The 27,062-nt window shown below is 41.3% G+C and overlaps 3 protein-coding genes and 1 non-coding gene across 5 annotated transcripts in view; all 4 read left to right on the top strand.

Annotated features, from left to right (window-relative positions):
- The first annotated feature begins 2,241 nt into the window (after window positions 1-2,241).
- On the top strand, window positions 2,242-2,323 carry trnal-aag (transfer RNA leucine (anticodon AAG)). The gene has a single exon. It is a non-coding gene; the product is annotated as a tRNA-Leu (tRNA).
- Window positions 2,324-3,544: 1,221 nt separating this feature from the next.
- Window positions 3,545-13,912, top strand: naa40 (N-alpha-acetyltransferase 40, NatD catalytic subunit). Its single transcript, XM_070854975.1, has 8 exons — window positions 3,545-3,876; window positions 6,216-6,311; window positions 8,070-8,122; window positions 8,296-8,391; window positions 8,767-8,925; window positions 9,037-9,120; window positions 9,286-9,363; window positions 10,369-13,912. The coding sequence occupies exons 1-8, from the start codon at window positions 3,871-3,873 to the stop codon at window positions 10,514-10,516; spliced, it is 720 nt and encodes a 239-aa protein (XP_070711076.1). The 5' UTR covers window positions 3,545-3,870; the 3' UTR covers window positions 10,517-13,912.
- Window positions 13,913-15,011: 1,099 nt separating this feature from the next.
- On the top strand, window positions 15,012-18,975 carry b3gat3 (beta-1,3-glucuronyltransferase 3 (glucuronosyltransferase I)). The gene is made up of 7 exons (XM_070854554.1): window positions 15,012-15,106; window positions 15,315-15,495; window positions 15,605-15,788; window positions 15,949-16,110; window positions 16,274-16,360; window positions 16,913-17,116; window positions 17,391-18,975. Exons 1-7 carry the CDS (start codon window positions 15,013-15,015, stop codon window positions 17,487-17,489), a joined length of 1,011 nt encoding a protein of 336 aa, XP_070710655.1. The 5' UTR covers window position 15,012; the 3' UTR covers window positions 17,490-18,975.
- A 2,510-nt stretch (window positions 18,976-21,485) lies between these two features.
- LOC139222726 (DNA ligase 1) overlaps window positions 21,486-27,062 on the top strand; it is a 94,002-nt gene continuing 88,425 nt past the window's right edge. The window contains exons 1-3 of one of the 2 annotated variants that reach the window (XR_011585938.1): window positions 21,486-21,568; window positions 22,324-23,059; window positions 24,127-25,018. Coding sequence is in view for 1 of the 2 variants with exons in the window: in XM_070854569.1 (XP_070710670.1) it covers window positions 22,391-23,059; window positions 24,127-24,282 (825 nt within the window). In the remaining variant the exon portion in view is untranslated. Of the gene's footprint in view, window positions 21,569-22,323; window positions 23,060-24,126; window positions 25,645-27,062 lie in introns of those variants that run through there. The other variant, XM_070854569.1, reaches the window with a different exon arrangement.

Here is a 27,062-nt window from a genome sequence, read left to right as displayed (position 1 = left end):
TGTGTGTATGTGTGTGTGAGCAGGAGAGAGAACACCCTACACAAGGCCTTTATTTGCATTATGAAGGAGTGTGTAGACTTTTGAAGGTGGCCATAGAGTATTATTTACCCGTTCAGCTGTGGGGTCCCAAAGACTCCATTGCTGTATGTGTAAAAATATGATTAATCTACATGAAATCAACAATTTTTCTTTTTTATTTGAGTTGGAAACAATTGATAAATGCTGACACAATACAGACATAAACAAAACGGCTTATTTTTACACCAAAAAGGGAAATATGTCACTTTTTATGTGCCGTGTATGTGGATACGTGTTCTGCCAAAAGACCATTTACAGACAAAGACACGTACAGTCTGTTATCCTGCACTGTGATGTTATTCATATTTGGGGTCGCTCCACGCCATTATGAACAAACTGTTCTAAAACTCCAATTACAGAAAGCTCAACCGTTAACATCCATCAGACATACAGAGCGAATGGGAATCCACTGCTTTTTATCATGTTTTATGCATTATTGTCTGAGGCAGCCTTCTTCAACATCATCGGCTCAAAATCAGGTTTACATGCAGTTTTTATGCTGTTGGGAGGGTAATGAAGTACCACACTGATAAAATAATGTTCAGTACATGTTTTTTGAACTGTTAAAGAGGGCCTTAAGACTTAACAAATATCTGAAACTGATAATTGATCATTTGATCATTAAAAATCGATCAGCAACTATTTTGATAATTAATTAATGGTTTGAATAACATTTGCTGCTTCTGGTTTCTCAAAATTTGAGAATTTGCTGCTTTTATTTGTTGCATAAGATAATAAATGAAGCATGACTGGAAGACATGTGAAGATGTCATCTTGTGCTCAGAAGAACTGTGTTGGATATTTTTCACCGTTTTCTAAAAGCTGGAATAAAAAGCTCATATCCTCTGTTGCTGTGCCCCTTTTATCCTGTCTGGGGCTTAATTCTGGGTTTGGAGGACATAAAGGGCTGCGATGAGAGATGAGTGATTTCACACTCCACATCTCCACCCAGTGGTCACTGAGATAAACTGCTTCTCAGCTCAGATATGGTTTTGCTTCACTCTAAGGTCTTGGCATGAATACAGAAAGGAGACTGAAATCTTCTGTAGTGGATCCCTGGAAACTTTTTATATAGCTGTTACTGGAAATCCCTAAACCTAACCTAGTTTAAATCTAATCACAGCTGTAGGACTTTTGAAAGACTGCGGGCAGAAGTCCAAGCAACTCCCTCAGACCCCTCCCTCAGATCACTGTGAATGGAACTGATAATTCTGTAATACTTTGAATATTTTTATTTAATTTTCATTTAATTAATTAGTTTGTGAGTTTTTTGTGAAATTCTTTATTCATTTAAAACAGTTGTATATCCCATATATAAGACCTTGGCACCCCCTTGTAAAAATATACCGTAAATTAGAATCCCATAAATATTCTCTGAGTCTGCAGCCCTGATTAAACACTCTATACAAACAACTAAGTACTCTACTAAGCTTTACTCATTTACTTCATTTCCAAACTCCATGACTCAAACCTTGTGAGACAATCTGTTCCTTTTAGCCTTTAGCCTATATATATGTAATATATAATAATAACAGTGAGTCTGTGACTGCACCCACAGTCATTCTGCTGATACTTTTTTTGTTGATATTTCAGGTTGAAGTGCTGAATTCAAACAAACTTTAGTTGGGTGTATCTGCTCCAACAGATTAGATATCAGCAGATCTATTAAGAGACACATTTAAAACAAGATGCCTTGATCTATTCAGAGAACTTTAACTTGTACTTTAACTGCAAAACCAACAGATATAAATACACAAATTAAAACAATGTAATAAAACTGTACATTACATGTGTCCTACAGTTTTAACACATTTCATTAGTAGGTGATTTCATGAGATTTACAAAGAGCAGAACTTGTAAGAGACATAAGATTATAGAGATCATAATGCTGCTTGCAGGTGTGATGAGCTGCTCACTGATTGTTCTGTGATAAACTTATTGCAGTTGTGTTATATAGAATATTTTGCCACTATACACAACATGGGAATACTCTTAAGGTCAATGGTTATCTTCCTCCTCCTCCTTCTTGAGCCTGTCCAGTCCTCTCAGGGCTGCCGTCACTTTCCCAACAAGGAAACCGTGTTCGCGCTAAAGGAGTGCTGCTTTCAAATGCTGTCGGAATAATTGACACACAGATATCTCCACATGCTATAGTTGAAGCAGGGTAGCGTGGCCGAGCGGTCTAAGGCGCTGGATTAAGGCTCCAGTCTCTTCGGGGGCGTGGGTTCGAATCCCACCGCTGCCAGGAAGCTTTTCTCTGAAGACTTAAATAGATGTTTGGTGTTAGTAGCCTGCACAGCCGGATTTATAGTAGATGCTTTGAGTGAGCAGCACCGGTTGGCATGACTGTCCTGGTACTTGTCATTTCTTGTGACACTGTAAGATGTTTGGACAATCATGCAGACTGAGGAAAGTCTTCTCAACTTAAACATATGTCGACAATGACGAGCATGGTGAAGTGGTACATTTTATGATTTGGCATTTATTTACTCGAAAATATAGTTTTTCTGTTTTCAGAACTGTCCAACCTTAGAAATGTGCCACTTGGTTTACAAAAGAATCTAATTACATGATGACACCTTTCTTTACCACAATTTTGAGGTACCTCTGCTTGAGTATATCTATTTTCTTGATGGGACTGGCTCCAGCCCCCTCCAGCGACCCTTATGAACAAGCGGTATAGACAATATCTATTTTCTTATTCCTTGAATTTTCACTTTACTTTGCAGATTAAGGTTTTATACACAAAACCTATCATGACTTTATGAAATATGATGCATTGTTATAGGATACGGTTGTGCTGTAACAATGCATCATATCTTAGCAGTGTAACACAGATAAACCTCCAGCTCAACACTACAATTCCTCACACACAACAATACAGCAATAATCCAACTATATAACGGGGGTCACTCTGCTGCATAATGGCTACTTTAAATGCATTTTACTGATAATCCTTTCATTCTTTTTTTTAAAACAATATTTTAGATTATGTTTTTAGACAAATCCAACAACCCACAGGGGCCACAAGAACTAAACATCTGACTTTGATGATGTGAATAGCACATAATATACTCAGACATGATTGAACACAATCTCATAAATATGTTATGAAAGCATAAATGGGGAAATATCATACCATGTATGTATAATATGTATAAGGAGACGCTCAATTCTTTACACTCGATAAACGTGTACTCCATGACATTTTAAATGGAGGATTGTAATGAAGTTTTTACATAATGTGGTTTTGCTAATTCTACTTTAAGAAAAGAATCTGAGCAACATGTGGGAAAGCCAGCTTGCTTTTCTTTTTTTAACACATTAACAGGAGGTTCACAGGCAGGTTTTACTGTGTTCATGTCACCCTTTGGAGCAGGTTAAGTTGAATTGTTGAGACTCACTGAGGCCTCAGAAGTCGGAGCTGGTGAAGAGCACGTGAACGCAGCGCAGTTGGACGACGGAGCGGAGCGGAGAGAAAAGGGCAGAGGAAGGGACCTGTGATAAATTCAGCCTCGCACTCTTGGCGCCAATCCGACTTAAAGAGAGAGAAAAAACGAGCTAATTTTTCATTGACGTCTTAATCAAATTGTCGCCTCACCGCTGCTTCTGTCCCAGCCATCGGTCGGCTAAAGCCAGCTAGCCTCGTTAGCACACTGTCTATCATTGTCATATTAATCTGGCCCCCTTCTCTCTGTCTGTAGTCACGATACTAATAACTCAGCAACAGCAAAGCACGGGGACAATAGAGGTGTGTTTCTCCAGGGGGATCGATAAGGCACGGCTGCGAAAATGGGGGTGAGTTTGTGCGTGTTTTGCGTTAAACGTGTCGGTGCGAGGTGATAACAGTGAAAGGTGGATGTTTGGGGCTTGTAAATGCGTGATGGTGAGAGGAGAGAGAGAGAGAAAGGAGGGAGGAAGGCAGAGGAAGAGAGACCATGGTGGATGGATGTAGTTGGAGGTGTCGGTCGGCAGCGAGGCTAATTCGGCTGCTAGCTACCTCCACTCAGCCCGTTTAGCTTTGAAACATTAGCCCACGCTTCCACGTAGCTGTGTGTGCTGTTTTCAGCTTTATTACTGCTTTGTCCTCGCCGCTGTGCTCTGTTAACTTCTCCTTATGTGTGTTGTGCCATTGTTAGCCTGCTAGCTGCGTTAGCCACTTAGGAATGCCATATTAATGACGAATGCTATGCTAGTTATCGCTGCTAATCACTTGGGTGTGTTTGTGTGTGTGTGCATTTTAGCAACAAGCCAGAGTTGTGCTGTCTTTGCCCACCTGGTTATAATAACTCCAGGACTGTTGGATGTGGCTAATGTACATGTGAGCACCAGCCAGGCCTGCACTCGTGCTGTAAAGCTGAGTTTCCATAACTTTAGCTAGACTTGAGTTTATCCTCCACTTTCACTCCAGATAAACCAATCCACGTGTTTCCACTGCCTCAGTGTGCAGCCTCTCTGTGCTTGGTACAGACTTAATGCTCTGAGCTAAAGTTGGCAATTCACTGCATTCCTCCCCATAATTGTCACCTCTTCTGTTAAGATGTGGATGGAATGAAGGAATTTATCCAACTTGTTTGTCCATGAGGCACCGGTGCACCATCTCTGCACTGCATACATGTCACTGAAAGCTTGATTCACATGCTAGAAACTTAATACACTCCCGAGATGGGTATTGCATTTTTGCTGGCTAGAACTGATGATTATTTTCCATTCTTGGTTAATCTGAGACTTGTCAGAGAATAATGAAGTCCACAGCCCCAGGTAATGTCTTCAGATAGGGTTTTGTACGACAGCCGACAGTTTAAAACCCAGATCTGTCTGATTTAGAATGACATGAATCAGAGATAAGCAGCAAATCCTCACATTTGAGAGGTGGTTATAAAACTGGTGGCGGGTTATGTTCAAGGCCTAATATGACTAATCCTTTCAGTACCACTGTGCAAGAGTTACCCCAGGAAGAAGTGCGGCTAGAAACCCTGAAATTAAACACAAGTGTCGCCCGCGTCTGCAGTGAGACTGATAATTTTCTCCATAAATTACAGGTGTCGACAATTAAAGACAGCTAATAATCATTATTTATAGTAGTGTGTGTGAAACTCCTCTATAGACATAAATTGAAGTGTGAACACACAGTCTGTGTAGCAAGGCATGGATGCAGTCATTTGTGTGAATTATGGCTCTCACCGTTGCTGATACTAGCATTGGGCATGAAGGCAAAAGCAGGCTAAATTAGAGTATCACTATCAGAATTTTTCCAATGCTTTAGTCCCACAGTGAGAGTAATATGCAACATCAGCAATATAAACACTCCACTGTTTTACACAGCGCTGACAAATGGTGGTCATAGTAGCTGCTGATACGAATATAAATGCTGCTGTTTAACATACTGTTGTTATCATGATATTGCTGTTTTTATAGACAGGGTCATAGTATAGTAATATGACTTAAAAATGCACCTTTTTTACATAAGCATAACTACTACTGTTCTGCATGACGGACCTTCATTTGTTTGTCTTGCTTTGATGTGTTTAGTTGTGTTAAAATTGAGGTTCGTCTTTGTCTTAAAGTCTGTTTTAATATTTATGTGAGCAAATGAGGTCTGCACAAACGTAGAATATTAATGGTAATGAAATTAAGCTTGAAATGAGAAAAAAATGCTCCTAACAAAGACTATAGAGTACTTAGATTGTATTAACATATGAGCAACATTCCCACTCACTGAGCGAACTGAATATCAGAAGCTGAATAGCTAATAAAAGCTTTTGACATTTTGGTGTGTTGGCCAAAAGCACAGTGTGGACCCTGCCTGGGCTGGTCTGTTTGATATCTGCCACCAGGCCTCAGGATGATGTCTTGTTATCTGACAGGCTAGCTCTATGTATGCTTTTGTACCAAATGCTGCAAATCCTTTTCATGTTGCAGCAAGAGAAAACAATGGTCTTGGTTTCATTTAGTCAGACACAAATGCAGTGAAATAACATGTCTGATATTTTTCCCCCCCTTTCCTTTCTTTTTACTCCTCATTACCATGTGGCGTCTCTACTTTCTGCCACATTGTCCTCCGTCTCCACTTTCCTCTCCTGCATATCTGGTACCGTCTCGTCTGCAATCATCCCACCCTTATTTCCGGTGTCCAGAGGAAGTCCAACAGAGCAAAGGAGAAGAAAGCCCGGCGCCTGGAGGAGAGGGCAGCTATGGATGCCGTCTGTGCCAAAGTGGACGCAGCCAATAAGGTAATTTTGGCTGCAGATTAAACAGCGTGGTAGCTGTTGTCGTCAGCCCTGGGAATGGGCCACGTGGAGGGCATTTGAGGGAAAGTTTGTGGGGATTGGAGTTGAAATTGTTTAAGAAATTGGAATCCCTTTGCTCAAGAAACAGAGGTTGAGGTGTCCGCTTCTTGCTGACAGCGAAACAAGTGCAAAATTTGCAGTTGCACAGGTCTGACATTTGATAAAGGCATGACATTTTAAAAATAAATGCTCCTCTGTGACTAAGTGGTGCACATAAAAGCATCCACCACACTACCCCTTTTACGAGACGCTTCAGTCTTTTTGTAGTGAATTCAGATTGCATTGTGCAGGACACTTAAAACCTCCATTATGAGCTGAGCATTTATTAAGTTAAAGTGATGGACACATTTCCACAAATTGACAACAAAAGCTGGGGATCCTTCCTTGCCCTAAATACACCCATAATTGATATTCACATGACAGGAAAAGCTAACTACAGTGCCATATGTTTGATAATGCATAATTAATCAGCATTATTAAACCCTCCCCATCTAGTGGAACACACAGCAGACAGCTCCTGTAGCTCGGAGGTGGGCTGCAGCATTAGTAAACCCTACTGAAGCCTGGAGGAGAACAAAGCTCCCACACTCGCCCCGAGCTGAGCTGCTTCCTCAACAGGCTCTAAAGAGGCCTGCCTGCTCCTATTACTTATCTGTGTCACTTTGTCCCAAAATGGGGCACTCTGTTGCCTGCTGTTCTCTCTCCCGCCCCCTTCTACTGTTGATGTGCCAACAGAGAAGGAATGCAAGAAATTCTCCCAAAGTAACATTTATTTTTGTTTATGCGCTTGCCAACAGTAATGAATCCTGACTTTGGCTGTTGTTTCAAATGAACAAATATTGTATTCACTACTTTAAAAAAAAAACATTTTAACCTGATCTGGTAGGTTCTCCTTGGCCTTGAAATGGAGGAGAGGTGTGGTTGGATTACTGAACAGGCCTACTGGGCTCAGACCCACGGGCCCCACGGGTCAGAGGGCCACTAAACAAGAGCCCCATTTGTGATCTGAGAAGTCAAAAGGCTTATTCAAAATGTATTTTTTTTTTTAAACTCTGATCCTCAAATATAGAGTATTAGCTAACACCAAGTCTAAACTGACACTCATCTGAATTATATTTCCTCAAATACAGCTGTGTAGTTCTCATGTCTGTTTCTAGGGACCCAGTGTCTCCTTCTCTGTGCAGAAAGGGGTGTATTCTTAATTTGAGATTATGTATGTACTCCCAGCATCATGGAAAATAAGGAATAAGACTTTGTGGCAGTTTAGGAGTAACTAATGGGGCAATAACACTAATAGCCCTGTAATTTTCCTGCCTGTTCGGGCCCCGTTAGGTCTATTTAGGCTCTAGAGCCCAACTTTATTGATGAAATGCACAGTCAAAAATGCTCACTGAAGTTTCCCAGAGCACATGGTGATGACTTCACACATCTTGTTTTGTCCAACCAACAGTTCAAAACACAAAGATATTTCGTGGACTGTCATTCAAGACAAAGAAAAACAGCTTGTCCTTGCATTCGAAATGCTAGAACCAGCAAATATGTGGCATTTTTGCTAGAAAAATTATCATTTGAAACCACGGTCTTAGTATCCTTTGGAATGCGTGTACAGTAAATAAATCTGGATGATGCACAGAAGGGATAAGACTTAACATTTTTCATTTTTGAAAGTCTCTAAAGTTAATTTTGCCCTTCTCCTCACAGCTTGATGACCCGCTGGCTGCATTCCCGGCCTTCAAAAAATACGACAGAAATGGGTAAGCGTTGCTTTGTACAGCTACAAAGGACTTATTCACTCTTTCATAAAACACATACTTGTTTAATTTTCTGCATGGAGGAGGGAGATGGCCTGCTGGTGGCATTTATATCTGTTTTTATTTTTGTCTTTCTTTCACTGTTACTGACCCTGCGGTCTTGTCCTCCCGTCCAGGCTGAACCTGCAGATAGAGTGTAAGAGAGTGACCTCCCTCAACCCGCTGTCTGTGGAGTGGGCCTTCGAACTCACCAGAGCCAACATGCAGACACTGTAAGAAGTTCTTGTGTGTAGTTCAAGAACAGAGTGATGAAGAGTGACCTCAAACAGCTCCAGAGGCGCATGTGTTATAAGATGAGTGTTTTTCATGAGTATGAATTAGACCCTGGAGGGCCTGTGGAGAGGAGAGGTAATGCAGACAGATTTGAGACAGAGGCAGAGAAATGACTTCAATTTATCTTCCCCTCGCTTTGCCAGAATTGGAGTAGTGTTCAATTTAGCAAATGGCTGCCAGTCAGTCGAAGCTAAATCTGTTCCATTTAGAAACGCGCCCTCTGTGAGTGGCACCGCCAAAGCAGCCTGATGATGGGGAGAAATCTGAGGGTTAAGATTAGCACGTGTGTTGACCCACTTTCTTTTGACGTGCAGGTATGAGCAGAGCGAGTGGGGGTGGAAGGAGAGGGAAAAGAGGGAGGAGATGAACGACGAGAGGGCGTGGTACCTGCTGGCCCGGGACAGCGACTCTGCCCCGGTGGCCTTCTCTCACTTCCGATTCGACGTGGAGTGTGGGGAGGAGGTTTTATATTGGTGAGGCATCATTCAATAAGCTTGCGGATTTTAACAACAGCTGGCGAAAAGATCACTTTTTTCTAAACTTTTTTTAACACTCTGGTCCAACTTGTTGTCTCGATTCTGCAGCTATGAGGTGCAGTTAGAGAGTAGAGTGCGGAGGAAAGGACTCGGCAAGTTCCTCATCCAGATACTACAGCTCATCGCTAACAGGTAGAATCAGCTGGATGCACACAGTGTGTTTTAGTGACACTGAACGTAAAAACAACTCAAGTTTGTTAAGAAGAAAACTCCACAGAGCAGGGCTTTTGAATGTCACATCTTTCAATCGTGTGAGGCTAAATTAATGTGTTTCTTCTCTGCTTTCTTCCTGTCCAGTACGCAGATGAAGAAAGTGATGTTGACAGTTTTCAAACACAATCACGGGGCTTACCAGTTCTTCAGAGAAGCTTTACAGTGAGTATACTGGCTCTACATGGGCGTCCTTTTAAATTATGGAGAAATGGAGAGTTTAACATTGCAGGAAAGACTTGAACACTTCAAGGAAAACACAAAATGATTGGTAGGTACAAAAAGTGTTGGAACTGGTCAAGCCTATCGCCTCAGCCACCAGTTGCGATCTGGCAACAATAGCTGCTGTAGTCTTTTGGGGAAATCTCCCCCGTCAGAGCGCATCCACTAAAAGTGCTCATATTTGCCACAGACTGACTCAACTTGTCATTCAGAGTCTAACAACATTACAAAAAGGAACCCTACAGAGGTAGACCTGTAAGATCCATTTTGTTTAATCAGACACAGTCATTATATTATTATATTTCTCGGTTCAAAGCCACCAGACTTCATAGACAAAAAGAGTAATTTTACCTTCCAAACATTGGACTTGCTCATCTAGTTGCTGTGATTTTGGTCTTTTAAAGCTTCAGTTTGGATCCGAACTAATGTGTTTGTGATATAGTGTGACTATATCTACTGTGGTGTTTTGAACAAACTAACTAATCAAGGCCACGGCAGACAAGTAACTCCTGTGCTCTGCGAGGTAAAAGTAGTGATTTTGTCAGTGGAGTCTGGTGGCTTTGAACTGACAATGATAACTATTGTTTCTGGTTAAACAAAAAGGATCTTACAGGTATATCACTGTAGGGACTCTGGAGTAAATAATTAACATAATTAATTGGTAGAAATAGGGCCCAGGTTTAAAAATGCCATATACCCACTCAGTATAAATACACATGGTTTCTGTAGAATGGCTTCTTTAATCCCGTTGGTGGGACATCGACTGAGGTCATTATGTCAGTAACATGTTGTGAGCTCTCCAGTTAAAATCCAGTTAAAAAATAATAACCGCAGAAGAATTTTCAGTGTTGATGATCGGCTTCACAAGTACACGTCCATCTTCCCATTTCACACTACTCCTCTGACTGACCGGTTAACTAACCCCTCCCTCTCTTTCCCCACATTCAGATTTGAGATCGACGAGACTTCGCCAAGCATGTCCGGTTGCTGCGGCGACGACTGCTCTTACGAGATCCTCAGCCGGCGGACCAAACACGGCGAGGCCTCGGCGGGACACACCCACGGGGGTGGGCACTGCGGCGGCTGCTGCCACTGATCCGCTTCAGCTACACCTTTTATGATTGGTTAAAAGCCAGCAACTTTCATGGCTGTGTGTGAAAGCTTTGAGCTGCCTGCTACTCTGCAAGCGTTTTGAGTTTGACCGGCTGTAGAGTACAGTTAAAAATGAACCGATGGTGGAACACCTGGCTACAGGTATTGATGTTGCATTATGGATTGAGATTTATGTGTATTTTTTATTTTTTTTGTGTATTCCTGCTACAAAAGCAGTATGCAGTGTTAGCTTTCACACATAGCCCCCCCCCCCTACTTCTTCGTTGAATTTCCAGGCCATCTTTTCTCATTCTCTTATTCCAATAATGATGATGATGATGATTAGTAGTTCCCAGTCAAGAACAAGCTATGACATTCTCTACCACTGCAGTGAACCTCATTCTATCCTGCTTTCATCTCCTAACGGGCTACACTGTATTGAATCATTCTGCAGCGCTTCTTAATCTGCGGATCAGGATCTAAAATTGGTTGCTGGCCTGAGGCTGTACTGACTAGAAACGGACTATCTGAATTCTAAGACAGGATTTCGCAGTAGATATAGGTAAATCATGCCCTCACTCAAACTCACATATACTAAGCAGATGGAGTCAGTCAGGTTCTATTGTACAGCTTCTGATTTCTTTGGGACCTCCTGCTTGTTTCACTGATCCGGGGTCTCCCACATTGGTCCCAGAAAACCAGTCTGACTGTAATATCACCTGTTACATGCACATATGGCCTGTAAGTTATTTTTGCGACAGAAGGACTGCAGCGAGCAGCAACTGCATTGTTTTCACCCCCATCATACAACCATTACAGTATTACAGTCCACTATTATCACTACCCATCTTTTCTATTCAGGTGATACTTTAATACACAGACGTCTCCTCTGCTTTTAATTTTTATGCCCTCTATTTTCTCTCAATGAAATTAGTAAAGCATCTTTTAATCAACATCTCTTGCTGTAAATCTGCATCCAACCTAGAAAATATTCCCAGTTTGACCCTCTTATTCTTTCAGATGTTTGGCTTTAACCGTCAGCCATATTTCCTCGTCATGACCACGCACTCTGTTTCCTGCTTCACTGAAGACGAGGGGTCTACAATTAGTTAAATCATTGACTCTCATTTTCACCCCTCTCGCCATGTTTTTCTTGTTTACATGCTTACAAGAACACCTTTCCTTTGCCCTGCTCTTCGTGCCTCCGTTCTCCCTCCGTGTCCTAAAGGCGCTGAACAACGACTGCAGACCCGTTTAAGTTGCTCACATCCTGACTCACCTGTGTACAATTGCATTGCTCACGCTTGCCTCTTCGTTAACTTCGTTTGCAAGAGGTACTAATGAGAAACAAGTTGATGTTGACGCTACCTTTAGCTGTATTTATAAAATACTAGAATCATCCTCCATCCTTTCTCTTCCATATTCTGTTAGCATGAGCAAATCATATTGATTTGATTTAACATGGATGAGGACTGGTAGAAGTTGCCATGTCATTATGTGGCCGTTTGAAACTGAATGCTCTTAACCTGTAGGAAGGGTCATAGATTGGATGGATGACAGAAGTAACTGCAGAGCGCTGGGGATGTTTTTTATATAGTTGTTATTCCTCCTCTTCCTCTCAGTCGTCCACTGTTTTCCCAGCCCATCGTCGGTAGTTTGCATGATAAAATTTAAATAGTCTAAATCAGGATTACACAACAGCGGTCACTGTTTGAACACGTATCTGACTGTGGGTCTGATAGCATTACTAAAACATTTCATACAGTTCCATCAGTGCATGTTGGAGGTGCGTGACAGGCGGCATTGTGTGAAATTTAAAGCTAATGCTGAGGTTTGGTGCTCCTTTTAAAGCACCTTGGCACAAAGTTCAGTAAGATTTGGGTAAAGTCTTGCTGACCATCTGTTGCCAAGATGCAACGGAGGACTTTACATACCACATTGCTAGTCAACCTAGAAAGGCTGCTGTAACCTCTTCGATGTTGTTGATTCCATATCTGTTTACAAAACCTTCAGGGGATTTTTGGACAGTTTTGAGTGCTAGCCGGCTGGGTCAGAAGCCCCATCTAGAAACCACCGTAAACCCTTTAATTCCAGGACTGTAGTCAGTTTGTACAGACTTTACTTGTGGGCTGGAGGAGCAGAAAAACATTACTTTACAATACTGTGGATGTAAAAATTCCTCGATCTAGTGTGGCTGTGAGGAGCTTCAATTGGTACATTTTGCTGTGTTTTTAAAACCGGTCAAGGCTCAACTTGAGATTTCATAAAGATAAATGCCTGATCAGAGTACAGTGGTGAAACAGGGGAGAATGAAATGTGAAGACTGATTTTTTTTTTTTTTTCTTTTAAAAAAAAAACAAACAAACATGCATACTACGTACTGAAATAATCTGTTTGACAAGGACGACATGTTATTTATCCTGGGGTGAAAGTTTCTGGTCGTTTCCAGACTGGGTAAAAAAAAAAAAAAAATCAGCACCCAGAGACGACATATTGGTGACTCATGCTTGTTTGATCATGAACAGCAAAACAATTAAACAACATATTGCTTGTTTTAGTGCTAAACGAACTTCTGATACGTACAGTAAATCATTTTTTGTACTGCATAGGTTACAATAAAAAAAAAAAAGGATGTTGTACATCGTGGTAGTATATCAACCGACTTACAGTCTCTCTCTCTCTCTCTCTCAGGTTAATCAAACGTAATCAAACCTCATCTGTTTTACTTAACAGCCATGTTGTCTGTTAGCTGTTCGCCAGAGTGGATTGTTTGCAGCTCTGACCTAGAGTCAGTTTTTATTGGTGTGTCATGTCATAGCAGTGAACAAGTCTAATTCTGCTTCAATACCCTGGAAAGTGACAACACTGATTTTTCAGGAGGTGATATTTGTTTTTCATATCCTCCTATTAAATTGCATGAAAATGAACATGACACAAATTTTAAGCTGACCCTAGATCAGTGCTTAGTTGTAACATTCAATCCAGAAAGGTGGGCTGTCTTGAAAAAAAGGCTCGCTGGAGCAAAAAATGCTTTTGTGAAAATATTAAGTTCAAAAATGAGCCTAAACTTAATCAGTTCATTTTAAGTCAATGAGTACTTTTATTTTAGAAAATGGTTATGCACCCTCACAAAAATCACAGATCCTTCTCTCAGTCTTTTCTGTATGTGTATATATATAAATATATATAAGCTGTTGTGGATCCATCTTCATTTCCATTTCTTCGCCTTTTACAGGTAAAACACTTTTTTAAACATGATGTTAAAAGAAAAACTCCATGTTTGAGGGTGAGTGTTACAGTCCTGTCCATTAATGACAATGAAAGGGAAAACTAAGTCATTATGCCTTGTCAGTGTTTTATTTGTATGTTACAAATAAAGGAAAGTTGTTTGACTTTTCAAGAGATGCACTTTTGTTTTTTATCATTCGTGACAAATTTTATTTCCTAGGGATTCAATAGAGGCATAGATAGAGGCCCATTTGTGAATGGGAAAGGCCATAATGGGCAAGTATGATTTAAACACTGTATGTAGTACCTGCTTGTTAACTAATGTGTCAGTTTTCACTTTTTATATAAAAAATTGTTTTACAGTCAATGATGGGACACTAAGTGATGTAGTTACAAATGTTTAAAATTGTGGGATAGTGAATTATAATTTTTTACTTTGTATCTCAAAAATGTTGCATAATTTTTTAATTTAATTTAGTTTATCATGCAAAGTTTAATCTTTTTTAAAATGTTTTCTTCTTAGTGGAAATGGACTTCCATTATTATATTATTGCAACTATTAAATGTTATTTTATTTGCCCTTTATTGTCAGTTTCTAAGAAGCTGTAGATTTTGTAGGATTCATACGGAACTGTTTGTGTTTGTTCTGAGGGGACTTCTTACTGTGTTGCACCGTGACCGGAAGTTGTTGGTACATTGCTGCAAAAAAATGTCCTAGCTAAGCTGGATGAATGGATGTTGTGATGGCTGTGATGCACTGAGGTGCCTTTGCCCACGTCTTCCCAAGATGACATGAACTGTTGAGGCTCCTAACTGAACTCTACCGCTCCTCCACGCCTCCTCCACCTCCCGCCTCTGGTGAGCGCATGAAAACGACAGTCGAGCTAGTTTCTGCAAAGCAAACTGCCAGGCTAGCATAGCTTAGCTTACACAGGTTCATCCTCAAGGTAAATGCATATTCACAGTAGCCGACCCACCCGACCTTCTCAGGAATAGCGTGCACAAACCCGACATGAGCTTTACAGTTAGCTTGATGAGATTTATGGTTAATGTGCCTGAATGTGACTGCTAACCCTCTTAGCTAGTTCAGTTCTCTAGCTAGCATTCATGTTAGAGACAGAATTTCAACGCACCTGAGCGGCCCCATAGCCTTGAAACAAAAAATAACTGATAAGAAATTTAAAAAAGTATTTAAAAATCCTTGGAAAGTAAATTTTTGTGCCTAATGATGTTTTCTTTGTCACATTCTGCCATCCAGCTGGTCAGGGCACCATGGCAACGAGGATGAAGCTGAAGCTGAAGACTGTGTTTGTGCTTTACTTCATGGTGTCTCTCCTGGGCCTCGTCTATGCCCTGATGCAGCTTGGTAAGTTTGTAGCTTAGCTTAATAAGAGTAGAACTTTTAACTTCATTCACAGTTGATTGTTCGGGAGGGTAAATACTAAGATGGCTGATCGTTAGATTGGACAAGAGGCACAAATAAAACCAAACAAAGCAATGATTATCTGTCCAAGTTGTACAAGCAGGGAAATTCTTTAAATGGTCTGGTCTGTTGTGTCTGTAACACTTTGCAGGTCAGCGCTGCGACTGCGCAGAGCACGATGTGCTTAAAGACCGGACCATATCTCGGCTGCGGGGGGAGCTGCACCGTCTTCGGGAGCAGATTAAGAAGTCAGAAGCGACCAAACAACCCCAGAAGCAGCCAGTTAAGCCCTCCCTGCCCACCATCTTTGTCATCACCCCAACATACGCAAGGTAGCCCTGGAGGCCTGCTCCCTCGCCTTCTTCATCTCCACCCTCCTCTGTTACCGTCCATGTCTCTTTCACACACAAACACCTCTGGTTTCTGTCTGTCCCTGTCCAGGCTGGTGCAGAAGGCCGAGCTGACTCGTATGTCCCAGACCTTCCTCCATGTTCCTCAGCTCCACTGGATCGTGGTGGAGGACTCGCCACACAAGACGCCCCTTGTGACTGACCTCCTGGTGAAGAGTGGCCTCACCTACACACACCTGCACATGCCCACCGCCAAGGACCGCAAACTGCAGGAGGTGACAGAGATTTGTGAAAACATAAATCGCATCAGTCTTTCCTTCTGATATTTGAATAAAATGCAGAATTTTGCAGTTTTGTATTCAATATTTTACCTAGTTTAAGTATAAACAAGAGTCTTTTCAAACTATCAGTCTGAACGCTCACTCTCCACCTCAGGGAGACCCCAGCTGGCTGAAGCCTCGTGGAGTCGAGCAGAGGAATGAGGGTCTACGGTGGCTCAGAGAGGACAGAAGGGCTCAGCCAGGAGGAGACAACCAGCAGGGAGTGGTCTACTTCGCTGATGACGATAACACATACAGCCTGCAGTTATTCGAAGAGGTGGGTGTTGGGCTGTGAATGTGTATTTTATGGTCTTCATCAGTGGGCAGCTCATCAACAGGGACTGACTTAGTTTACAGCTTACAGCTCGAGGAAATGTCTGTTTTAAATGTGCCATGATTGAACACGAGAGACAAATCTTCTTTCTGATGTCTCATCTCAGATGAGGAGTACCCAGCGAGTGTCAGTGTGGCCGGTGGGGCTGGTTGGAGGGATGAAATATGAGAGGCCTGTGGTCGAAGGAGGAAAGGTTTGTGCTTTTAATGCTCCGGGTTATCAACTGTGGACCTGAAGGAACGAGTTCACGATGAGAGAAGAAATGCAAAGATTATGCTTGAAATAAGTGCATTGTGATGTATGACCAAAACGTAACTCAACTCCACTTACTATCTTTTACTGAGCTTTCAACTGTTTATCATAGTCTTCTTCAAGAGGTGACTTTTTCTCTGTTGTCACGGAGATAACTTATTTGTCATGGATGGAATGTCAGATGTGACAGCTGAGCAAACTTCATCTGCTGAGAAATACTGTGAAATTGGTTGAAAGCTTCCCAAAAAAACTAGCAAATAAACCCTGAAGTAGGATTGTGTGTTTACAACACACACATTTTCTTGACCATCAAACACATATGAAATTGGATTCAATAAACTCTGACTGCAAACTAACTTTTTTTGCAGTACAGCATTTTAAAGCTGACATCTGTGGGATCTGATAGCGTCAATAATTCTGTTAAACGTGAAGTCCTAATGGCTGCTAGTTGTTTGTGTGTCACTGTATTGATGTTTTTAATGATTCCTACAAGGTGGTCCGCTTCCATACTGGCTGGCGTCCCAGTCGCCCCTTCCCAATGGACATGGCCGGCTTCGCCGTGTCCCTCAAACTGGTCCTGGCCAATCCAGAGGCCTGTTTTGATGGAGATGCACCAATGGGCTTCCTGGAAAGCAGCTTCCTCCAGGGACTGGTCACTATGGATGAACTGGAGCCCAAAGCAGACAACTGCTCTAAAGTACGAGTGTATGAGTATGTGTTAGAGAGAGGGGGATGGCATGAATGAACGCTGTCTATGATGTGTCTGTGTGTATTAGTTGGAAAGAAGAGCCTTTGGAGACTTTTTACATTTATGTGCTACTGAACCTTTTTAGAAAAGAGATTTTAAGAATAAAGTGACATTTAAGGATGGCATTTTTATCTACATTTCTCATAGACTTACTTATTGCAGTATATTTTTAATCAAAATGTTGTATTTCTATGTCCATTCTTTGTGTGTGTGTGTTTTGTAGGTGCTGGTGTGGCACACACGGACAGAGAAGCCCAAGATGAAGAGAGAGGAGGCTCTGCAGGCTCAGGGACTGGGTTCAGACCCTGCAGTGGAGGTCTGAGGATCACACACACTCACACACACGTAAAGCGTTCTCTGCTGTTTAATGCTGCATACGTAACTCAGCGTTGTAAATACTGTAAAACAAAAAAATATCTGTTGGAGGCAAAATTTAAAATTTACCTGGTTATGACTGTCTGTTCTTTTTGTGTCGGGTAGTAAATGTGCGTGTGTACTGAGTGAGTGTGTGTGTTGTTACAACTGTGCTGGCTGTATGTGTGTAGTGTATATCAGGGTTTTCTTTGGGTTTTGTGTTAGTTGTCTTTGTCCAGCAGTACAGTGGATGACGAGTCTGGAGTTTAGACAGTTGCCTGATGGGGGCACCAGTTTTAAATCTAGCGAAGCCATGCTGGAAGAACGATGCACCAGACGTTCATACTAGCAGCATTTGTAGGGTTTCACATGTTTACTTGTGCTCAATAGAAATTCTGCAGTGCAACTCATTCCTGACAGCAGTTAGATATTTTTATGGCTGAGCTATACCAGGTCTGACTCATGCCTCCTGTCTCTGTTTGCACTTTTCTTCATGCATGGCTTCTGATTTTGCGCAAATAGTGTTGGTATGTCTGTTTTCAGCCATACAGAACCATTTTTTTTGTCAGATTACAACATCATCATAAGCATGTTAATAATCTTTATACACCCTGTCTATCAAAGTCAGCATTTGCTATCAAGGTAACAATATTGTGAGGCAAAGGTAAGTTTTTGACATTAAACAATACTCATAACATAAACAAACCTTCAAAACGCACCAGTTAACAAATAAAAATATGCTAAATAGTTGTCGCCTTGTATTTATTATTCTCTCGTACACCTGCGTTAAGCACACAGGTGATGCAACTTCGCCACATTGTGCTGCAGTACAGTCATAACAAAATGCACAGATGTAATGGTTCCACACTCAGCATACCTTTAGTGTTAAAGCGCAAACTGGTCCTCAGTAGCATCATAGCAAGCGCAAGTAGTTCTAGCCAGCAGTTTTATGTGTATATTTTTAGGGCTGCTTTTTAAAAAACATTAGGCTTGTGGAATCCATTTAGAACAACACTACTGAAGCTCACACATGTTCCTTATGCAATAAACACAATACAAAACCCGCCGTCCATGTTGCATTTCCACTCTCTGATGACAAGAGAAACACTTGAATTTGCCTTCAGTAGGCAGGAAATCCCTGGTTCTTCACAGTAGCAGTATTTCCAGAATATATTTGAAAAAATAGCTTCAAATATAAAGTGAACTACTCGAGCTTTGCTTGGTTATCTTCAGTGACACCACCAGAAGTTGGAAGAATACAGAGCAAAATAACATCATAGCTCAAGAAAGTGCTCCTCTGCTACTGTTGTATGATACTGTAAAAACAGGATAGTGCCTGCTTAAGTGTAATTAGTGCCTGTAAGTCAACTCTCTACTGGTGTCTAATGTATTTATTACTGTTATATTGTTCTTTACCTTGTACAGTGTGATAATGTTTGTCCTTGGCCTTGAAAATAAACCTATAGATAATGTAAAACATGTTTGTCGTTGTCTTCTTTTAAACTTCAGTCATTCTTAATCTTAGTTGTGTTTAACTTTGCTCTGCCTTTTTGTAAGCAAAAGACACAATTAAGACACAATCATGAGACTTATATTAACTTTCTACATCGGGCTTTGGGAGGAATTTGGGGTTTGAACCCATGCAGAATGTTTTGATTTAACTTATCCTGGTTTTATTACTGAGCGCGGCCAGGGTCGCTATTGGTCCAAAATAAATCCGAAAATTAGGAATAAATAAAGCACACACGTTAAATTTCTGTCTGTTTCTACAGTTTGTGACCATGTCAAACCTTTGCTGCCTACAGTTGGCTACACATTGTGTCTTCCCCATCTTTAAGGGTCTTTTGTCTTGCAACACATTTTAGTTTCTGACCCCGACCAGTTTAAGAAATGCTGACTCAATAAAGACGCTGAATGACTGTCTGCTTAAACTGCTTTGTTTGAAACGCAGCCAACAGCACATCTGTTCTCTTAGTGTGCCAGGGGATGCGTGATGGTGTCACCCTTCAGAGACTTGTCATACAGTTTGTCTGTGACTTTTCTCACTTTTGTCTCTCTTCAATCTTCCCACCCGTCTCTCTAATAATGTGCTATAGGTTCTCTCTCCTGATCTTCTCCAGTTTTCACTGCGTCAAAATCAATGCTGATCCACAACACCAAGAACCGTAGCTTGTCTCTGCTTGACGGTGACCATGGCACCCTGCTCCCCACATCCCATACCGCCATGATTACCCATGTGGGCGGGGACGCTCGACACAGCTGAGGCTTTTACTGGCCTGTGTGATTGACAGCTGTAACACCTTCTCCACGGGGAAGTTGCCCGCTTGGTGGCCATATATGGAGTGTGAGGGAGTGAGTCTGCACCAGCCAACACACACTCACACAGGGCTTGTAAGACGAAGGTGAGCTGGGAGGTGAGTAAGAGGAGCTGAAGTCATAGAGCGACACGCACACCATCTTTTGACCCGCAATGATTCACACACACCTGTAGACCAGACTACTCCTGACACTAAGAAGTAGTTTCATTACTGTAACCTTTAAACTATCATCAGCTACACTGTCACGCTTTCACCCTTAAATAACATCTTATCTTATTCATTGTGTTGGCCTGTGTGTGTTTCACTATGTTGCTGTGTCCTCACACAGTAAGCATGTGTGTGCATGTACAAACGGGTGTGTGTGTAAAAGAGTGCTGTACATCCTGAAGTTGACTGAAGAAACACAGTCATGTAGATAATTGTCCAATGTACACACACACCCTGTCCCACCCAAACATAGTGTTTACCATCCAAACAGTAAGATAACATTCAGTGAACGTTCAGTAAACAGCCTCATTCATTTTATCGACACATACACGCATACTTTCCATTAAGACACACCAGTGTGATAAAGAAATGGTAAGTAACCTTCTTTCAGAAGCAGCCATTTTGAACTTGGGTCACGCTGAGCCTCAAACCAAAACACAATTAAATCTCATATGTTATTAATTTTGTTGTTTTGCCATTAATTAAAAAGTACAGATTTTAACTAATCCAAAGTCCATTAAATGACCTCTCACTAATAAGTAAAGGTGAAGGTACTTTTTTGTCTAAATCAGATTTAGTGCATTTTCAAATCTCATGGGAGTTTTGATATGCATTGAAAATGAGAAAAGAAATGTTGAGATTTGAGGTCATTTGATAATTTGAATCAGTGTCAGTAAGCTAATATTATCAGCCAATGGGGTTATCGCACATACAACCTGTCCATACTGGATTTTTATGGCTAATATCAAGATTGGAGTGTTAAAAAGAACATATGTGCTGATATTAGTTTTTAATTAGTTAATTAGTTTTAATATAGACAAATAATAAGAAACGGACCCATTCAATCTGTTTTTTTTTTTTAAAGATTTGGATGTGCTGACATTTTACAGTTGAAAAAGAAGAATCTACAGCTATGCTAGTGGCTCTGTTTGAGCCAAAGTAATTAATTCTCATAATTTCTGTGTGTTATGGACCATAGGAGTTGGATTTGCATGTTGAAGGTGGTTGAGCGCTCAGCCTTTGGGGTTAAAATTGAATCGAAAGTCACATCTCTGCACTGCAGGTTTATCTATGACTGCTGAAGACGTTCATGGTTAATGACTGACAGACACTGCCAGTGATATCAGAAGAGGATGTTTGACAATATGTATTTGTCCCTGTATGTTTGTGTTAGAGATTTGAATTTAGAACTTTATCTCCAAGTCATTGCGTGTGTGAGGGCAAGGAGAGAGACTTAGAGGGAGAGAGAGAGACAAAGAGTCCTTGAGAGTGAGAGTGAGAGAGAGAGTGAGAGTGAGAGTGCTTTGCTGCGTGTGTTTGTGCCCTTTTTGCAAGTGTGTGTTTGCTCCGGTGACGACAGAACTGCAGGTCTGGGCAGGGTGGGTGTGTGACGCTGTGTGTTAGGGGAGTATCCTTAGCTCTGAACTCTGTCATTCACTCTCTCACACAGTCACACAAGAGACCCTGCTCATTGGTGCTCACACACACACACACAGAGGGAAAGACAACAGCAAGAGATCAGGTAAGACCTACAACTCTTTTTTTCTAAAAGTTTCTGCATTTTTCTTATACACTATTACCATACGTCTAAGTTAATGTAAGGAAAGACGCTTTTCTTTCAATAAATGACAGGATCTTAAATTAATTTTCCTCATTCTATCACTCCTGTTTGTGTCATTTTCTCTGTGATCACCTGCTTACTGCTCTATTAATCATTTTGTCTGCTTTGTCTACATTCTCAACATTGTGTCATTACATTTAAGATGTTGTGATGATGTGCTGCTGTCTTTCATTGTGGCATCATTCATCTAATATAACTTGTCATGTAACTCAGAATGAGCCATCAGATGGGCTGACTTTGGCACTGAGAGGTGATCAATATGAGGTCATTGATTTTGGCTGCTGTACAGCGTCCAACTGGCTACATCAGTATAAAAGTCTGAGTCTGTGTGTACATGTGTGTGTTTGTTTTCAGTTGTAAGAACATTGTGTCTTCACAATGTGTCATCACAACCCTGATAACACTGACTTTGACCTGACACACAGTCAAGCCAGTCATGCCAAACACTGAACTACTGGTGCATTTACTCTTTTATTTCCTTTTTTTATCTTATTGTCTTACCTCTCCTGAACTTTTGTTCATGTGAAAATCTCTGGGAGCTACTGTGAAATGATAAGAACTGTGTGTGAAAAAGAAGGAGATCTAAATATGGGGGTGAGGGCAGGGTTATGTAACAGCGTTCATTTCTAATTTCTCTTGTCCTCTTTTACAAGTAGCAAAAAACAAGAAGAGTGCTACTAAGGATCCAAGAAGTGAAGGAAAAAGAAGAGAGAACGTGAAAAGATGACGATCGGCAAGGACTTCAGGAGAACCTCTGTACGGAGCTCCATCCGGGCCCCAAAGTTTCTGGACAAATCCAGTGGCTTCTATGGGCGCCTTGATGAGCCTGAGGCTGCTGGAGAAGGGGAGGAGAGGGGGAACGGGACAGGAGACAGCAACAGAGAGGGAGGTGTCGTGAGCAGCCAGAGCCAAAGTATGTCGCACATTTCTGGGGCAGATGAGAGGGAAGAGGCCGAGGTGTTCGACTTCAATGAAGGGATGATGGAGGACGACGGGGAGACTCTACTCCAGAGGAAGCCCAGCCGCCGCAGCAGCAGGTGGAGGAGAAGCTCCAGGAGGAAGCAGAAGGAGGGGAGAGCCCAGGAGGACGCAGCCCGAGGTGAGAGGCCCAGCCTGGGCACGGAGAGTCCAGCTGACGTGCACGTCCTGGAGGGCACCAGGGTGATAATTGAGGTGGAGACGGAGAAACTGAAGATGGAGGAAGAAAATGAGAAGGCAGGACGAATGAAGGAGCCCACACTTGTTCACTTCCCAGTCCGGGAGGACGCCGACGACCAGGTCCTGATCAGAGATAAGAAGAGGGGGAGAGAAGAGGAGGGAGAGGAGGAAAGGAGGATGAAGAGGGAGCAAGAGGAGGGGATGAAGGTGGTGAAGAGGAAGAATTATCGCAAGGTGAGAGAAAATAGTCAAACAAATACAGAGGGACAAACCTATGTTGTTTGTATTGAAGATAGAATTCCACATTCAGCTTCACCTCATCTGGTTAAATTTCAAACTCTCCAACGTTACATAACCGAGTCCACTGAGTTTGTGGAACATTGGGGGTAAAGTCCCCCCCAACATCCACCACATACTGCACACTGGGCTATTAATCGCCATGGAAACTATCACCTTAATAATACTGCCATCAGGGTCAAAGTACAGCAGCCATTGGTGCATGTCACCAGTCGATTAGGTAACCTCCTCTGAAAGGATTTTTCCGTCACTTCACATTTAAAGACATGAACAAGCAGAGCCAGAACAGAGGTTTAACTGACAGGCTTTTAGCTGTCGTGACGTGTAAATGTACTTCATGCACCTTCACCTGGTTCACATGTTTCTCAAGATTTTCTGCTTCCACTGAAACACATGTGCAGGGGTGCATTCCTGTGCCTCCTATATCACGTCCTTTGATCAGCGGGACAAGGTACAGCGGTGTTGGCCCGCCTGCTAAACCCACACCATAAAAACATTCCACCGCTGTTAGCCAATCAACTCTGTCCTCAGGCCTCAGAGCCTGACCTCCTGTTGAATAGAGGACAGTCTCAGGTTGATGTGTACATGTGAGCGTCCATAGAATACATGTAAGTTATATTATAAAATGAGCAGCCTTTTCACAAAATGGCTACAGGTCTTTAATTAAATTTCCTGGGAAGTTCTCTGTGGGAACAACTGTGCAATTTTGCACCACTCGCACAGGATAATAGAAACAGTCAACTGACAGTCAGGCAGGTCACCTGAACGTGCAAAAATCCTTGTAGAGGAAGCACACACTTTTCAACATATATGGAGAATAAAGTTTCCGATGCCAAATTAGTTTGAATGAATAGTTCCTTTGGTTAATTTTGATAGGAAATCCATCTGGAGTCATCTGCTTTTACGTCTGATTCATGTGTAGCGATCATTTCCAGAGCAAGCGTACTGCTGGATTTTTAGATCGTGTGTGGATTGCTAACCTTTTATCTTCTTGCTCCCATCAGGCCTTGGACCGAGCCTTTCGTCGCGGCTGGGAGGCCTTCATCGCCAACCTCTACAGCGTCACACTGGCGCCCGTGACATCATCCTCACCATCATCTTCTTCACCCGAGTCAAAGAAGAAACAGCAACACAACTCTGTGTTGGCTGAGTTTAAGTAGAGGTGGAGAGTGACATGGACGATGAGACGAGCACTTTCTAATATTTAGTTTAAATCACATTTTGCAGTGTTTCCTCTCATGCTGAATTGTGATGAACAATCCTGTCTATCCTGTGTGCCATCAGTGGTGACTTTTGTAGTCACATGATGCCTTTGTGCCATGCATAAGGCCTCACATTGATTATTTATGTTAGTTACTGAGTCTTAATTACTCAACATAAAGTTTACTGCCTTGTCACATCATGGTGCACAATCATTTGCACACAGACTGCTGGGATTGAGTTGTACATTGTGAGCTGGGGGAGCCAAGCTGTTGGCTTTACATTGAAGTCAATGGGGATGACTTGAATGGAAAAGTCCTGCCTTTATGTGACTGAGTTCAGCTGCTTCTGGTTCCCTTTTACTGTGTCGGCAATTTCAGATTTTAGATTTTAGCAATGTAATAACGCCTTAACATCTTTGCTCCTCATAGCTGGTCCACTATTGACAACTTGGAGCACAAATGATCTTTGCTACCTTTGGTTTAGCACTGTGAAACCACTAAAGTGTTGATGTGTCACCAAAAGGACTGGACATTTTCAGCTGATTAATTACATTTCTTTGTGTTAATCATTGTCATTTATTGCTGTCTGGCAGCTAATCAGTAATCGGCCGTTGTCAGAGAGAGAAGGACAAACTTGCTATTATGATCCTCATTAAAACACACACATTTGTGTGTTAATGTTTGTGGAGTAGCAGTTTTTAGCAATAGTATCCTATTTAAACACGGTTCTGTGAGTGTGTGTGCACAGACAATACAGCTTGTCAGTGTTTGACTTCCTCGTGAGATAACGTCCGTGTCTCACTGTGTGTTCTGGTGAAGGTCATTTGACCTGAAGGGACAGGACCTGAGAGAGTGTATGCAGCCTGGTTGGGAATCGGCACTAAACACAGTAATGGTTTTGATTGTTAACATTACTGCTGCACATCCCTATTGTTATTGTCATTGGCATTGTACAGGTCAAAATAGCATTAAAGAACTAATTATAACTTCAGTATCAACATGCAACTGTCTCAGATTTTAGTCAGCAATGAGAAAAAGTCACGATATAAGTGATTCAGAATTTTCATTGCACCTTTGCTAAAATGAAAAACATAATGTTTACTGTAGACCTGCTGTAATTTCCTGTTATCCACCCTATATATTTTTATATTACCTCAAGAGTACACGTTAATTATTGAAGAGAAGACTGAATAAGTGGGGAAACTTGTTGTGGTTGTTTATAATGATTGTATTAAAAATTGCTAATTTTTTATAAGAATCCTTTTGTATCCCATTCAAAGCCTCTGAAGTCATGAACCATAACAAAAACCACTTTTTAAATAAATACTTAATTTATTGTACTGGCTGTATTTTTTATATTGAGTACAGTTTCAAGATTTATACAATATTATTAGATTTTTCTGGATTATTTAGGTAAAGTCACAGTCATTGATATATGGATGAATAAGAATGAATGAGATGTAAAAAAAAAATACAGCATCATAATGCCATAGCAACTGTTGTTATGACACTACACTTTGTTTCTATGGAGCCAGGTCTGGAGGGTGAAAACTTCAGCTTATACACTTGTAGGGTAAAGAACAACTTTATACCACGTTTTGACTTGACCTTCATACTACAAGTGTTGGAGTTTTGACCCTTCCAGATGCACATGTGGTTGCCAGAAGTCCCCACACTGTAGCTACAGGAAGACCAATAACATAAAAACATCGAGATAAAACACATAAAAACACAACGAGAGTGTGTGCAGAGTTGTTTGCAACCAAAGAATGGATGAATCTGAATTAACATATTGTGCATATGGTGAAAGTGAGTCTATGTTTGTCAGAATCAGATTTATTGGCAAAGTATGTGTACACATAAAAGGTGTTTTTTCATTGGTCCCAATTCCTTTCAAATAGAAATAGACATACAGCTAAAACAAGGGCAACCAGAGACTGAACAAAGGTAGGTAAACATAAGCATGTAACTATTATATATGTAAAAGTTGGTGAAAAATATATACATATGTGTTATTTTAATTGAAGGGGTATACATATATACATATAGCCTACATGAATAGTTGGAAGTGATGGATGATATGTGGTAAAGCTCAGTAAGAGGTTGTTTTTATGCTGTACAGTTTGTGTTCATCCTATCGAAATATAGCTGTATTTATGGTAATTCTTCTATGTATTTTTCTTAAAAGAATACAGGGAAGACAATTGATTATTTTTGAAAAAGCTAATGTGGACATGGTTGTATCATTAGCACAACAGGAGCTTATGTAAAACTGAAAGAAAGTACACACGTGACTCATATTTGTGATGATATAATTTCACTTATCACTTTATTTTGATATAATTTCACAGTTTAATTGTCAATACATTTACAGCTGGTTTAAACCTTTAAAAGTGGGATAGAGAGGACAGAACAGGAAAGACGTAGAGCTCGCTTCAATGCCGCCATCTTTTCTTTTCTTTTTTTCTCAATGCCGCCATCTTGTGGATGACAAAAATGTCGCTTTTTACGGAAATGACGTAGTAAAGGACATTCCGTCCACTTTCTTCAAACGTATCTTTAGCTGTTGGGTCAAAGTTACACACTACAACATGTTTAGCTCATATGAACAGTTTTCCGCATCTGGTTAAACCTTACCAAAGCTAAATGTCCCACGGGGAAGGGCTGGAGTCGCTTTTTGGTGAAGGATCGCCCGGTGGGTGGAGCTAAAGATGAAACCCCGGTGGGAGATAAAAGCC

This window comes from Pempheris klunzingeri, chromosome 23 (assembly GCF_042242105.1).
Source record: "Pempheris klunzingeri isolate RE-2024b chromosome 23, fPemKlu1.hap1, whole genome shotgun sequence".
Classification (NCBI taxonomy): domain Eukaryota; kingdom Metazoa; phylum Chordata; class Actinopteri; order Acropomatiformes; family Pempheridae; genus Pempheris; species Pempheris klunzingeri.
This window is presented reverse-complemented; position numbering and strand designations above follow the sequence as displayed.

Bases quoted from the DNA above. Each gene is read 5' to 3' on its own strand.
- b3gat3 (XM_070854554.1), top strand. From the start codon at position 15,013: ATGGCAACGAGGATGAAGCTGAAGCTGAAGACTGTGTTTGTGCTTTAC. The intron at 15,496-15,604 runs GTAGCCCTGGAG...GTCCCTGTCCAG, and splicing joins ATCACCCCAACATACGCAAG to GCTGGTGCAGAAGGCCGAGC. The intron at 17,117-17,390 runs GTACGAGTGTAT...TGTGTTTTGTAG, and splicing joins AAGCAGACAACTGCTCTAAA to GTGCTGGTGTGGCACACACG.
- naa40 (XM_070854975.1), top strand. The intron at 8,123-8,295 runs GTAAGCGTTGCT...CCTCCCGTCCAG, and splicing joins AAAAAATACGACAGAAATGG to GCTGAACCTGCAGATAGAGT. The intron at 8,926-9,036 runs GTGAGGCATCAT...TCGATTCTGCAG, and splicing joins GGGGAGGAGGTTTTATATTG to CTATGAGGTGCAGTTAGAGA.